Below are 15,826 nucleotides of genomic sequence, written 5' to 3' on the forward strand. Positions count from 1 at the left end.
CAATCAAAACAAAAACAACACTCGGCTGTACGTCAATGATTGTTTCCATGCTGCAGCTGAAAAATATTTAGTCGGCAAACAACAAATTCAACATTTGTGAAATCTTACTAAAAATAAGTAAATTAAAGCAATGGAAGAGACAAAAATGAGTGAGGATGACTCAATAAATGATGTCGAAAGTGATGACGAATCGAGTTCCGAGTCAGTAGATGAGGAAATAAAGCTAAGTCAAAATTTCATAACTGTTTTGCAAAAGATATCCAACGATTCAAAGAATTACGATGATTATATCTTATTGGTAAGCATAAATCATATTTATTTTAATACAGAATAATATAATTAACATTTTGATATAAATCCAGTTAGACATAGCGCACGATTTGAATGATCTTGACAAAATCCGGCAATCAATTGAACTGTTCTCAAAGGAATTCCCGTTATCGCCGGATTTGTGGATGAGATACCTCAAAACAGAAGTCACAATTGCACAAAGTGAAGAAGAGATTGATAAGCTAATTAAAATTTTCAAAACATCTCTAGATGACTATTATAGCGTAGATATTGCATTAGAGTATGCAAACTTAACATCTAAATGTAATGAAAAGCAAGCTAAAGAGATTTGGGATGATGTTATTCCTGTATTTGGTTATGATTACTCAAAAGGACGTTTGATTTGGAAAGCATGGAGAGATGATTTCATGAAAAGAGAAACTGATCAAGTAGAAATGGTCAGGAAAGTCGTAAAGAAATTTAAGGAGGAACTTTTACTGCCACTGCATGACATGCAGCTCACTTATGTTGAATTCCGTGAATTCCTTGAAAAATATGGTGATCAATTACAGAAGCCATTTGACAGAGAAGCTTTTGAAGTTGAAGTTAAAGACACAAAGAAGATTTTACAGAAAGTCAAGCCATTTGAGAAGAAATTATCGGAACTAGAAGAAAAAGCACATAATGAACGAGTAGAAACATTCAAGAACTATATCAACGAATGTTCAGAATTGGAAGAGGAATATGTTCAGGTTCTTTATGAAAGAATGATTACAGCATGCTGCTTGAACGAGACAGTTTGGAAGGCATACATTGAGTACATCCAGAATAGATCATCTGACTGGGCTCCTTTGGAATCTAATAAGTCAAAAATCTTCCTCCAAACTGATCTGGACATTGTAAATCGTGGATTAAGGAACTGTAACTGGAGTGCTGATCTTTACATCGAAAAAATGAGAATTCTCGAAGCTAAAAAGGAATCAAAAGAAAAAGTTCAAAATGTCCTCGAGCAAGCAACACAAATTCAGTATAAAAATCCAGATCCACTCGTTAAAGTCTGGATTGAATACCTGACATATCTTGTACGAGCCACAAACTTTAATGAGGAGAAGGAAACAGAAATTCTGAGAAATAATTTCAATCTTGCCTGGAATTCATTAGGTTGGCAGTTTGGGAATCTAGCTGATTGCGATTGTGAGATTCTCAAATTTTGGGGACGAATTGAATATTCCAAAATGAATGATCACAATCAAGGCAAGCAATTATGGAATACAGTCATGGAAAGTAATGAAAATCATCTCAAAACTGCATTATGGATTGAATTTGCCAAATTGGAACATCAATATAAAGGAACAGATGCAGCTCGATGGATATGCAAACGTGCTTTAAAAGTACACGATTTAAATGACTTGCCATCTATGGCTTCATTTTGGCTTAGATTTGAGCGTTGTCATGGCTCGTTGGAACATTTAAAAGCATGCCAAAGTGTCTGTGAAAAAGCCTTAAAGCAGCATAACCGAAAGTTCGGTTACAATAAGCGCAAATCCGACAATTTCAAAAAGGATAAAGATACGGAACCGAATGAAAATAAAAGAAAATTGGCAGAAGATGAAAATCCACAACAGAAGAAAAAGTTTAAGGAAAATACAAAAGAGACAGCACCAAAAAATCCACCAAAATATAGAGAACAAGAAAAGGCGGAACAAATGGAAGTTGACACGACTAAGGATCATGTTCGGGTATTTCTTAGTAATTTGGAAGTAACGGTGACTTTACAGGACTTACAAGAAACATTTCCAGAGATTAATATTGTCAATTTCAATATGATTACTAAAGGAAGGACTGGATTTGGGTACGGAAACATTTTAATCCTAAGATTTATTTAAATCCATGGATTAAACTTAATCCTATTTATATTCAAAAATTTAACTAACATTTCTCAATAATTCATCAATCTATTTAATTAATTCCAGCTACGCAGAATTGTCATCGGAAGTGGACGTGAGAAAAGCACTTGGATTGGATCGTAGACTATTAGGTAAAGAAACTTTCTGTCTTTAAATTGTTCATTTACTTTACTAATTGATTTAATTTTATCCAAAATAAGGTGGACGACCAGTATTTATATCACCTTGCGAACGTGACAAAACTCACCGTTCACATGGCTTCAAGTATTCCACGAATATTGAACCAAATAAGATTTTCGTAAAAGGCCTATCTTACAGTGCGGAAAGTGACGACTTACGAAAACTTTTTGCAAAGTTTGGAAAGATTGTAGACATAAGAATTGTAATGAATAAGTAAGTATCCTTAAATTTGTGCTTTAAGATACATTTTCAATGCTATTGGTTTCATTTTGAATCTTGATGATTGCAGATCTGAAAATAACGGCCGATAATTTTTTGAATTTTTGGAAATTAATAATTTTCAAATTATTGAAAACCGTTATTTTATGAATTTTCAAAATCCGTTATTAATTTCTAATAATTTATCCCAATTTAGATTCGGTAAAAAGAAAGGATGTGCATACATAGAATTTGAACAAGAGAGCTCAGTAAAAAGTGCAGTAAATTCATTGGACCAAATAGAATTTATGGGCAAGAAGATAACCGTAGCCATATCTGAACCACCAAGCCATGATACATCAAAAGCACCTAAATCTCAACCTCCCATATCTGAAAATGCAAAGCCAATGATACCAAGAACCGAACAAAAATCCAGAATTTCATTCATTCCTGCATCGGTACAAAAATCAAATTTATCAACAGCTTCAACACCGAGCAGTCAGCCTGCAATGTCAAATGATGACTTCAGAAAATTAATTTCAAAATAATTTTTTTAAGAATATTTTTTGCGATTTTATTGGATATCCAACATGAAATAAAAATGATGAGAAATTTACTTAATTTTGACACTTCTTTTAACATGAGTTTTAATTCCAGTAGCTTCGCCACCATAAAGCTCAATTTTGGATCTGATAGGCTGTACAGCTCCCTTTCGTCTTTTAACAGCTTTAACAAACTTAAGCTTGTTCTTGACTCTTGGATTGCGCAATTCACGTCGTTTACTTGCTGTAAGACCTTTATTCTTGGCAATTTGTCTATTAATTGCACGTTTTCCACCTTTTTCATCAACTTCGCCATCCTCGTCCTTTTGTTCACCTTTTTCATTCTCATTGTCACTGTCTGAATCCTGTTTTCGGAATAAAGGTTTGTTTACAATTCTTTCCATGTCCTTCGATGAATCGTCAATGTCCATTTCGACATTTAATTTAAGATTTTCAAGCATTTTCAATTTTGTTGATTTTTCCTCATCATCAGCATTGATGATTTCCGTTTGAATAGTTTCAATTTGAGGTTTTACTACATACTCAAATATGTCGTCCAGCTGACATATTAGTTGACGGAACTGAACTAATCTTTTTACAATTGGATGATTTTTGACCTTCATTCTTTTAGCTTTCAGCATCAAATAAAATGAAATATTTGTACTATAATTAAGAATTAATTCACTTCGGCACTTGATAAAGTCTATGAATGGATGATCTGTGAAGTCTATGGACTTAAAAAGTTCTAGTGTTGGCTGTAATAAATCTTTATATTCTGTCATTCGATTTGAAAAATCTTGAACAAGGCCATCGAATTCAGGAGCCTCGGATTTAAATAAAGCCAGCTTCTGCTTCTTACTTAGATCCGAAAGATCAGTTTTTGTAGCACTAATTTTCACTTCCTCTTGCTGTTCTGTTTGTGGCAATGCAAACATCTCAATGTTAAAATCTGTTTCATTTAATTCACTTGCTAGTCGTTTTTGGATATCAAGAGCTTCTTGCTGTTCAAGATTTGCTATTTCCTCCTCCTTTTCAGTGTATGTTCTGTAGTCATTATCATGAAAATCTGTATTGTAGAAAGTTGACTTCTTTTTACCCCAGGATCTTGTATCTGGAAGTCCATCTTCTTGCTCATTGCCATCAAAGTCACTGTCAGCCTCGAATTTTTCAGGTTCATCATCGCTGCTAAATTTTAAGACTTCTTCGTCGCTCTCATCGCCTTTCTTGTTACCTTTTCGTACCTTTTTAAGCAAATTTCTTTCACGTTGTGTATATTCTTCATCAGAATCTGACACTTCGTAGTCATTTTCGTAATTTAGATCCAGCTTGTCAGCCATGATTCTATTGTAATTAATATTTTTTGTTAAAAATAATTTTTATGTTTACAATGCTTTTCAATGTTTACAAAAAACTGAGGTTATGTTGCGTTTAAAGCTGAGCGTCACGCGAACAATTTTCAAGCAAAAAGTCAAGAAATAAAAATAATTAAATAAACAATGTTTCTATCAGTAATATCACGATCAATTCGTCGAGGTAAGTTCATCTTTTATCAATCTATTCATTAACTAAATTAAAATATCAAATCCATTTACAGTGGCATCGCAAAATCCAGCAAATCTTGCCAGACCATTTTCAACAACATCAGATCCAAAAGAATCAAACAATGATGAGCCAATTGATATGGAGAATCCATTTGAAAAGGAGAAAATAAAATGTATTCTATGCCAACACAATATTGAGCCTTCATACAAAAATGTTCAGCTTTTATCGCAATTCCAATCAGCGTATACAGGAAGAATTTATGGACGACATATTACTGGATTATGTAAAAGTAAACAAGAAAAGGTTGAGAAGGAAATAGCAAAAGCACAGTCAGTAGGATTTATGGGATTCGTTACGAAGGATGTCAAATATATTAAGGATCCAAAATTATTTGATCCAGAACGACCAATTAGAAGCCATAAATATTAATAAATGAATTGATTTCAATGCTAGTGTTGTATGATTTTTATGTATAGAAATAAAAACTGATTAAAACAATGTTTTTTGTGAGATTTTTAATTTGTTTCAGGAATTCAATTAAGGCAGTTATTCCAAAAATTTAAATTTTACAAACTGCAGAAATTTGAAATTTTGAAAGTAGTTAAAATTCAAATTTTTGAAAACCGTTAGAATTTAAAATTAAAAAAACGGTTAAAGAATTTTGTATTCCTTTATTTTATGGAAACAAAAGCTTTTCTTTTCAAAAACAAATTCTCTTTTATTTTAAAAAATATGCTCCAAGTTTTAATTACTCTACTATGTTTTTACGCTACGATATGTTATCAACACATACCATAATGAAGATAAGATAAAACCACAGAGAGAAACCTGGAATATTATTAGGAATTTTTTAGTATAGTTTATTCCACTGTAGTGTATAATTGCAATTCAGCAAGTGCCAAAAGAATTTTTTTTATATTATGTTTTAAACTATTGGGAGATAAGATAACAAGCAAATTCTATGTTTAATTATTTGTATGAATCAACCTGATTGCAACATGAAGTTTTTTATATTATTATGCTTATTCCTCCCTTATGTTGGTAAATTGTGTGCTTAATTACAACCATTTGTGTGAAAAATTAATATTGAAATATATTTTTTATGTGAACAGTCCCACAACGAATTAGAATACCGCAAAATTTAGTCCATTGTTATCGAGGAAATAATACGGAATACTTTTATCCAAGTTCACTGCCAATTTTTATCGATATTGTGCGGAAAATCGAGCAGGCCTTTCCTACGAGTATAGATTTAAGACATTTGTCATCGAGATTATTTCATGAGTAAGTCTTAATGTATTTTAAATTTTAATTAATGTGTGCGATTTTTGGAATTCCTAAACATTTCAGTTCTTGTGAAATCAATTGTTGATATCTGCACCATATAGTGTGCATTGATAAGAAATTCAAAAAAATATTTAAAATTGTAACGGATTTCACAAAAAATTATTTTGAACACATTTTGAATTCAAAACAATCCAAATATTAGTTAAATAATTCCATTAATCATCCTTTTAGCCTTCGAATCGATGGCATTCAAAGGTCACCGTTTGCAGTTGAGTCAGAAGATCTCACAGTTTATGGAGTATCAGGATTTATGACCAATAAAAATAGAGTTTTACAGCAAATAATTTCAAAAGTATCAGGAGATATAAATTATCAAGAGCTTCTAACGTCAGCGGAACTTTGTATTTTACACAAACTTATGAGCTCGTCTGTAGAGCCATACGAACAAATGAATGAATTAAGGACTTGTCCGTTTAGTATATTAAATACAACATCAGATCAATCTATAATAAGAGCAAAATCACCGAGTCCATTATTTCCAAGTCGAAGGTCATTCAATAATCACACAATTGTAGCACCAAATTTTTCAAGATGTCCTGTTGAATTGGGAGTTGTATATAATGATCATGGTTCTTTTCATCCAGGAGTAATAATCGCATCAATTGCATCTGGTATGCAGCCACAAAATATAAAAATTGGAGATTTTGTTGCTGAATATAACGAGCGAGATGTTTATGCAAATCTTGAGACAATGGAAGAAACAGACAATCGTCAACGGGTAGAGAAAAAGTTATCATCATTAAGTTCAATCGATAATACATATGCAGCCGGGCTTGTAAGTGACTTAGCTGAAGTGGTTTTATATCAAGGCGCCGAGTTGGGTCATAACTTTTCAATAGGATTTCCAGGATTATGGAATGATACATATTTTGCACGATGCCATCATTTAAATGGTAGCAGAAGTGGATTTTTCCATCTTACAGACTCAGAACTTTTGAGTGGACTCGACGGACTTTTTATATCCCAACAAGTTTCAGCATGGTCGACTCGCATTCGACGATTAAGATTATCTCAAATCCTAGAAATGTATTATCTCCATCAGGGTATTTCAATACCAATTATTCAAACGACAAATAATAATAATAATTTCTATGGAGGAAGACCTAGCACGTCAAATAACAACAATAGAAACAAAGATGAAGAAAAGGACGAAGAAGATCCGAAATTCGCTGGAAAACCACTTTTCCGCAAAGCCTTCAATTACAAAGTTCTAAACGAAGAGTTAATGGATATTGATGTTAATTATCTTTCACGATTTTCAGTTGTTGAAGGAATCAATTCTGTTTGTCATCGTCAAAAAATCATTGAAATGATTGACATAGACAAATTGAAGGATGAAACATATAATTTTATTCAAATATTCGAAGTCGTCACGAAGACACCAATAATTTCTCTCAATCTCCTTAAAGACTTTTCAAATACGGCAGTCGATAGAATGATGGAATATGCTAAACGCTTAGTTGCTTCCACAAGCGATTGCACTAAAAAGCCAATTAATATAAAGAAATCACGTATTGATTTAACATTAATAATTGATGGCTCGAGGAGCTACTATGAAAATTTACAACTCATTAATTATATAGCCGAGTTAATTGGCGTTTCAAGATATGGCTCTTATATCTCTGTTGTACATGGAAATAACGGAAACTATTTAGCAAATAAGACAAATAATATTGCAGATTTATTCGAGCAATTGAGGAACTCGAGTTTTAATGGTATGTAATCTGTAGTTTCCTAATGCATCTCAATAGATCCAGGATAGGCTTCGGATTTCCGTAATGATTTCCATTTAGAATCTGTTAAAGCTTCTTCTTTGTTAGAATCAGTTGCCAACCATAGATAGAAAATCAGCTACATGTAAACAAAAAAATTTGACAAAAAAATTCAATCAAAATCCAAAAACAAGCAGAAAAATCATCCAATAAGTGTAAATTGAGAGAATTTACAATTCAAATTTTACAAGAAAATAAGACATGACGTATCTATTGAGAGGCATTAGCATAATCCCCCACGCCTATTTACAAAACATTTTTTAAATATCCTTAACATTTTTTTATTTTTTATTCTCACAGTTCCATTTAGATTATCAATTCTAAATTCTCTAAGCAGTGTCATGACTAAAATGTCAGAACAGCTTCAAGAAGAAAAATCATCCGGCAGTTATATGGAATTAAGTAAAGTAATTCTTCTAGTATCTCAATCCCACCGTATCAGTCAATTGGATTTTGAGAATTCTCAATGGCTTTTAAGGAGTTCAATGCTACAATTTCCTGATTTATATTTTGTGTTTCTATCAAATGATGTAAACACATTTCAAGAAATGATTAATGGCAATAATGGGAATCCAGTTACATCAGCTAGAATGGTAACAAAACAATAAATGTAAATTAATCTATACGTTTTGTAAAAATAACAATCTTAAATTGTCATTATAGCTCATTGAAACTGCTGAACGATACCGTTTTGTCGATGCTGCTTCCACAAAGATATCGACTTTTGAAAAATCTTTAGAGTCAGCAATTAGTGTAATTCCAAAGCGAATTGTATCACCGTTTTGTAATCATGAAAACAATAACAGAACAGCATCGTACATTCGAGATGAGTTTGAGGATTATGCAATGCCTAATGTCGATTTATTGTATCGTATAAGTCCATACTATCTTCTTGGCTCAGACGAGATTCGCGTTCGATTCCAAGGGGTTGGATATGGTGATTTATCCGTCTGCACATCTCGTTATTTTAATATGACCGATAAAGAATGTAAATCCATTGTGGATATTGAAAATATTTGGTTCAACATCACCCAGCCATGTCTTAATCATCACATTGCTGACGGATGTTTGGGTGTTTATTTTTCTGTTTCAGTAGAAACAAGCTATATAAGATGTAGCGAATACACGTGCAGGTAATTTACTTTTAATTATTAGCCTATTAACATTTGCTATTTTTATATCCTGAAAATTTTTTATTTTTTTTTATTTTTTTGTGTTACAGATTCCCAGACGACGTACGATTTAATGTTCGACCCGAAGGACTACGTTGTGAACGAAATTCAGCACCTAAAACTTTTATGTTCTCATCAACATTAACGTACGTCATTGTCAGCTTTATGGCTTATTTAAAATTATCGTAAAAACATTTAAAAAGTTGTTAGGTATTTAAGGCATTCAATAATGAATAAAAATGTTATTTTGTAAGGTATGTGATTAGAATGTGTTTATGGATGATGGTCGATATTTTGGAATAATTGAGGGTGAAGCTTACAGAACACTTGTTCTTGGTTGCCATTACATTGTCTTATTGCCACATTCACAACAAAACATAAGAATGACGTGGAAGCAATCATGACAGCTGGTTTTGATCCAATTTGACCTAAAAATTAAATTTGCCTTAATGTGTCTAAAACTGTACACACCTGTTAGTGTTCTGCATCACATTAGTCATTTCTTACTTATATACTTACTAATGGTAAACATCTCCCTATGTAGAGCTTTAGGAAACAACAAAAGGCTTTCCATCTGACTGCTTCGGAAATGGTTTGTTGTAAGCCTCACCATCCCTAGTCTGATTTTGGGACTGTCACTTTTCTGACGAGGTAGTTTGGATAATATTTTACATAATCCGTTAACGTCCTTATCCCGGCACACAGCTCGGACGTCAAGGGTGTACACTTGATATTTGATCATATTCGGAGTCAGACTTCGACTTTCCTTATAACCTGATATTCTTGACTTTGACTCGTTTCTAGACAAAATCTGATGTCTAGGGAAAGCTATATTGACAACTCTGTTTCTTTGTCAAAAGGTAAGCCCCAACTAAGCCTTGTGCTTCTTTTTAAAAGATCCAGTCATATTATGCAAAACCCTTCTTATAGATACTTTCGAAATATTCACTGTAAATCCTATTCTTCATATAACTTCCAACTCATGAATTTATTATATTTATTCAAAAAAGTTACAAGTTCCAAACTCAACAAATCAGATCCTATTAATGAATGCACATCACTTTATCCTCACATAAAGTTCATTAAATGAATTCAAACTTATTCCGAAAAAAGCTCAAATGGCACGTGTGAAAAGATTAAGTAGGAAGACAAAAGATATGTTTTTTTGTTGATGCCTCAAGACGATTCCGTTCTTTTGTTGAGGCACATAAATACATCACTACTTTTTATTGTGTGAACTTTACTCCTTGAGTGAGTGTTGCTTTTCAACAACATTTACTTGGATACGTGATGTTATAGTTTGATGATGGCGACGATGCGTCCATTAAGTTACTATTGCCAAAAAAAAATTCCTTGAGACCAAAATAAGACGTGAGCATGATTAGATTAACTTTGAATCCGGAGAGGAAGTTTTTGGCGGAAAATCGAGGCATGAAAAGTTTTTGCATGGAAAAATCAATAAAATGACTGGCTTGAAATATTTTCCACTCCAGACTAGTTGAAAGGTGGGCGTAAAAAAAGAACGAAAAATGAGAATTAAAAATGTCAAAACCTTATTCATACTGATGATTTTCCTTTGTTGATTCCGATGACCTCTCCTTTATGATATCATGGGCAAAATACGCTTTTCCACACTCATATTATGAATTTAATTATCTTCGTCACGGCATTCACTCGAAATGTCTCTTTTTCCTGAAAGTGATTTATTGTTTGCCTCTTCTTCGCTCGATTCCTTAATTTTTTTCATATTCTTGCTTGCCCTCACGTTTTTTTTTTGCGCGTTCTTCGCAGTTTTAAAGTTCACATTTGTGGTTTTTGGCTTCACTTTGCCAAGTTGTCTGAATATTTAGATTGATTTGATTAGTTTAATATCGTCAAGGACGGTAAAGTGCATCACCATGACATTAAGAACTAGTCAAGTGTTGAACAACTTTTTGATTTTTAAGGCACACCATGGTAGTAACCCTTGATCGAAGCCGAACACGCCATACGGTACATGTCGCTTCCAAAAATAGTTGGCAGCTCACAGGTTTCCCACAACTGTTCTGGTTCAAGCGACGCAATGCAGCTAACCACATTTTTGATCACAAGAATGGCCACGGTGCCATCTGAACAAAATTCTCATCTTACGGTGACGCAGCAGAGCACTAGGGTACATATTGAGCTGTTCAGATAGGTTAATACAATACAGTCAGTCCAGTAATGTAAGAATCTCTAGAAACTTCCAATACAGATCTCAATTTTCCTAATATACTGCAATTTTAACCGTTATGTGTAGCAATGTACATATTCGTGATAAACTGTAACTTCAGCTAACTAATTAATTAAATCCTTAGTAACAAGCGATACAATACATATTTTTATAGAACGCGGTTATATAGCCTAAGAAAATTGTAGTTCTAGGAATAAAGAACAATTATCCAAGATGGAACAATAAACAGTCCTGTAGCATTATTTAGTCAATTTCAATGAAAACGCTTACATATTCAAAGAAATTGCTTTTAAGAATAATCTAGAAGAGAAGTAACTGTCTGTAAAATATTTTATGAAGGAAAAATGTTGTAAATGGTATTAGAATCAGACATACTCTAACTTACCTAAATGAGCATTCTCATGAATATATTCTAATCAATTTGATATTCTAATCAATTTGATAGCATGCTCAATTTTGTGAACGTCCTCATGAGCATGCAAGTTTACGTCGATAGCTGCTACAGAAGGATTCTCAATATTTGATGGAATGAAAATCTAAACGATTGTCCTTAAAATGAGAAACTTCTGCAAAAAGCACGTCAGCATGAAGTGAACAAAGAATACAACTGAGGATGTACAGCTGGATGATACACTTTGGAAGGAAAATGCAAGAGATTGTCCTTGTTGGAACGAACAGAAACACAAGTTTAGTACACCGCTCTTGAATGGAATCCACGACGGGACTGGTAATCATGAGCTCCAAAAGCTACTTGGTACAATATAGTGATGAAGGAAAGCCAACCAAATATGTGGACAGACAATTTGTACTAACTGATACAAACTAGGTGACAGAACCAGTAATAGAAACAGATTGTAAGCCTTTTGTTATAAACGGGTTAAAACCTAATTAGTTAAAGGAAGGTCTCAGAAATTAAAACAGTGGTGTGCAGCCTGTTTGATGTGACACAATAGTTTCGGCCAAGGCGGTAGTGGTTTCGGTCAAGTATTGTCGTCAAGGTCCGCGAAAAATGAAAGGTTGCCCACCACTTAAATTCGCTTAAAACTTTCATCCTCAGAATTACTTCCTTACTAATTATCATTCTGTACCTGTTAAATGCACACACTCATTTCATTCATTGTAGAATGATGAAAAAATTGAAATTAGGTATTAAAAAAAAAGTAAGCAACATTCTTCTTTCCCTCACTCTCATTTATTCCTCATATTTACGATTTTTGTTCCTACCTCCTTATTAAACTTTTAAGGCAAGATTATAATTGCAAATAGGAATAAAAATTTGCAATATTAATTAAATTCATGAGAGGAGAAAAAAACTTTGTCATTTGTAGCAAATTCACGCTATAAAAAGTGAGGAATTAAAACTTTTTTTTATTCAGCATACCATAAAAGCTTTAATTTCCTCGTTTTATTTCAACAATGTACTGCGATTGCATATATAAATCTTTTTGACTTAATTTGTCCTTTGACCATGCAACTAAAACAATTTCAGCTTCAAGTACTTTGCGTGCTTCTTACAGTTTAGCTTTGCAATGCTATAAAAGCACTGGAAGTGCTCGACACTTGACATGCGCTAGAATTTCCCCTAAAAATCTGGAATGTCTTTACAGCTTCATCAACTCATAACGAATTATCATTTACATTTTTTGCTATAATTTAAAGGTATCATCGCAAAATGCTTAATGTATAATAAAAGGAACAGGAAAGACAATAATTTTCCATAAGGGAGAATTAAAAAAGCACTTAAAAGTAGAAATAAATTTAACTCAAATTTGTTCTAATTTGAACTTTTTCTTTTATATCAGTCTCGTAAAGACATTCGTAAAAACTCATTTAGGAATAATTCATACATGCATAAAATGTTCTTTTGGAAACACCTGTGGCAATCCTTTTGCTCAACAAAAAGACACAGTCACAAGAATATATGTGAGGGAATAAAACAAGTATGATTACAATTAAGTAAAAAGCATTGCATTGTGGTGTCAGAGAAATGTGAAATTACTTTTTTTTTCAAATGGGGAGATACATTAAAAGGGAAATAAATTAAAAAATATGAAGGAGGGAAGATGCTTTATCAAGTGAGGAGAAATGCGGATGTATGCTTTAACTCGTGAAGAGCTTTTTTGATTTTTTTTTCCTGAAATGTTCATGATTTAAAAAAAGATTGAAAATTAAGTTCAAAATAAGCTTTAATATCTGTCACAGGTAGAGATTGGTACTCGAGTATGCAGCATCAATATAATTTTTATATAAAAGTAATGAATATGAGTAAAAAAATCAATGTAAATAAATTGGGTGACCAGATGATTTGCCGAAAATATTGGGAAGCTTTTGGAAAAAATTAGAACATTTCTTAGATTGGCACTTTAGACAGTCCTTTACACTGTCTTGTCCTAAGTGACTCAAATGAAGAAAGCACCGCCACGAAGCTTTTAATATTCCGGTAAACCTCTTTAATTAATGCCAAATGAAAGTTGTCTATATTGGCAACCATATAGACGCCAAATGGAGCCTTTAAAGCTTTTTGGCGAAGCCTTCTTCATTTGTGTCGCTCGAGTTGGTCTTAATCAATGATGTAGCCAGAAATTTTTAAAGAGGGCGATTTAAATGCAATAGTTCTTCATGATCATAAAAAACGTAGTGTGGAATTAAAAAGGTTAGGGGACTCGAAATCCCAAAATCTCCTCCTTCTTAGTCTTACTTTCTGGCTAGGCCACAAATTTTAGCAATCAAAGAAAAACTAGATAAATTGCGTTAAGCCAGGATCGTAGGACGTCTTCAAAAACACTCCTTCTGCCCTGAATACGTCCCTGGTTTTAAGCACAAATGAACAAAAATGTAGTTTTACTTCTCAAAACTCAAAATTATTTTTTGACTTTTGACTTCCTGAAAAATCGAGACATTATGGCCTGAATGGACATAATTACGTTAGAACTAGTCATCAACTTTACATTAACTTGCCATCAACTAGTTATAACTTTTTATTGTTCAATCTGGATGGTTTTGTCGACACATAGAGCAACAAGAGAGAAAAGTACAACAGCAGCATCCGAACAAAAACACTGCATATGGCCGCCCAATACCGTATCAATGGCAAATTCATCGTTTATATTGCATCAAAATACAAAATACGTGGAAAAACTTATTAATAATGAGTTATTCATTCTCGTATGCATATGCTTTGATCTTAAAAGATGAATGAAATTGCTTTAGACTCTTGATGATTGCAGCACAATTTTTTCTCAAATTCTATTTTCTTTCATAAAAAAAAATTCTCATATTTTTTAAATCACTTTTTTAATGAAGCATGACAAAATGCCTTAAGAAATGTAAATCTCAAAAGCACCTTTGTAGCTACATGTAGATAAGAATCTGTAGGTGTCACATTAAATAATAATTAAAATGATTTTCTATAGATTAAAAAGAATTTTTTATAAATGGCAATAAAATGATATGCTGACTAGAAATAATGATCATACAAGCTTGTGCCATTTGGTAACAACATTTGTTTGATCATATAAATTCCAAAATAATTTATTAAATCGCTTTTATATATTTTTATGCCTAGATTAAATCATAATTATTAAGCACGAAAGCAATATTTTTTTGGTGTTTTTTTATGATGATATATGAGGCAGGATATAAAGCTGTGAAACACATTTTTCATTCATTCGATGAAAACACAATGAAATCTGTGGAAAAAGAACACACATTATTATTTCAAACTCTTTCCAAAAGCACATATCAAAGAAGAATTTATATTTTTATATGTCTATAATAAAAGTTGAAAGTTCCGTTTGTCTTATTCTTACTCGTAAAACTTTCAAGTTTCATAAAGATAATCCAAATTTGCTAGATTCGCAATTTTATGATTATTGTTCTGTTTGCTGCAGTATGACAGCTTTACTATTCAGCTTTAATAAATTAATTTTTTTTTAAAAAGTAGAACAATTACAAAAGTCATTGTTATGTTTGCTTCAATCTACTTTACAAGATGTTATGATAATTAATGAATTTTCATGTCATAGATTCCAAAATTTTATGGATATTATAAATTATTTGTGTGCTAGAAGCTCATGAATGAATGGATAAATTAGTTTGGTCATCAAATTTACCGGATTCTCATAAATAACTTACCAACTTCGCTGTTCGTAGATATACAGATCAATTGTGATATATGACTTCTTTTAGATGGCGCCTAAAGTTAGCTCGATTGCTGGATACTGTTTTTCAATTGTCAATACTAAGTGCAACAACTTATCAACAATATCTCTCAATGAAAATAAACAATGTTTATTTACAAATGAGTATAATTAAAGAACTTCCTTAAGGATTAAAGCAGAGCTTGAAGTTGACTTTTCCATACAACTATCGAGTCAACTTCGAGCCCTGGATTAAATTAAAGATGATGTTTATTGTTTGAAGTTAGAAAACAAACTAAAATGTTTATATGAAAGGGTCAACAACTATGAAAGGGGAAAATCAACTCAATTGTAGTTGCAAATATAATTTGAATATTAAATGACAGTTGACATATTCTCAACAATTTCCTTCCATTTGTCAACATTAATTCAACCCTGAAAGCTTAATTAATGGCATATTTCTCAATAATATAACTTATAGTATCAGCAACTAAATATTCAACTTCTGATCTACTGAACCGTTGCCTCAACAACTTATAAGTCAA

General features: G+C 32.4%; 4 protein-coding genes across 4 annotated transcripts; 3 read left to right on the forward strand and 1 right to left on the reverse strand.

Annotated features, from left to right (window-relative positions):
* Window positions 1–65: 65 nt before the first annotated feature.
* Window positions 66–3,171, forward strand: Rnp4F (RNA-binding protein 4F). The gene is made up of 5 exons (XM_070648107.1): window positions 66–298; window positions 363–2,122; window positions 2,244–2,308; window positions 2,378–2,570; window positions 2,773–3,171. The coding sequence occupies exons 1-5, from the start codon at window positions 131–133 to the stop codon at window positions 3,101–3,103; spliced, it is 2,517 nt and encodes an 838-aa protein (XP_070504208.1). The 5' UTR covers window positions 66–130; the 3' UTR covers window positions 3,104–3,171.
* Sas10 (UTP3 small subunit processome component Sas10) lies at window positions 3,110–4,519 on the reverse strand. The gene is made up of 2 exons (XM_070648109.1): window positions 4,503–4,519; window positions 3,110–4,438 (listed from the first exon to the last, which is right to left on the reverse strand). The coding sequence occupies exon 2, from the start codon at window positions 4,432–4,434 to the stop codon at window positions 3,169–3,171; it is 1,266 nt and encodes a 421-aa protein (XP_070504210.1). The 5' UTR covers window positions 4,435–4,438; window positions 4,503–4,519; the 3' UTR covers window positions 3,110–3,168.
* Window positions 4,520–4,529: 10 nt separating this feature from the next.
* Window positions 4,530–5,137, forward strand: mRpS18C (mitochondrial ribosomal protein S18C). The gene is made up of 2 exons (XM_070648110.1): window positions 4,530–4,630; window positions 4,692–5,137. The coding sequence occupies exons 1-2, from the start codon at window positions 4,594–4,596 to the stop codon at window positions 5,066–5,068; spliced, it is 414 nt and encodes a 137-aa protein (XP_070504211.1). The 5' UTR covers window positions 4,530–4,593; the 3' UTR covers window positions 5,069–5,137.
* Window positions 5,138–5,513: 376 nt separating this feature from the next.
* LOC139096389 (uncharacterized) lies at window positions 5,514–9,187 on the forward strand. The gene is made up of 6 exons (XM_070648094.1): window positions 5,514–5,680; window positions 5,752–5,923; window positions 6,158–7,701; window positions 8,059–8,351; window positions 8,422–8,891; window positions 8,981–9,187. Exons 1-6 carry the CDS (start codon window positions 5,617–5,619, stop codon window positions 9,117–9,119), a joined length of 2,682 nt encoding a protein of 893 aa, XP_070504195.1. The 5' UTR covers window positions 5,514–5,616; the 3' UTR covers window positions 9,120–9,187.
* Window positions 9,188–15,826: the final 6,639 nt, after the last annotated feature.

Source organism: Chironomus tepperi, unplaced genomic scaffold, assembly GCF_022539635.2.
Source record: "Chironomus tepperi strain 1889 unplaced genomic scaffold, CSIRO-AGI_Ctep_v1 contig_388, whole genome shotgun sequence".
NCBI lineage: Eukaryota > Metazoa > Arthropoda > Insecta > Diptera > Chironomidae > Chironomus > Chironomus tepperi.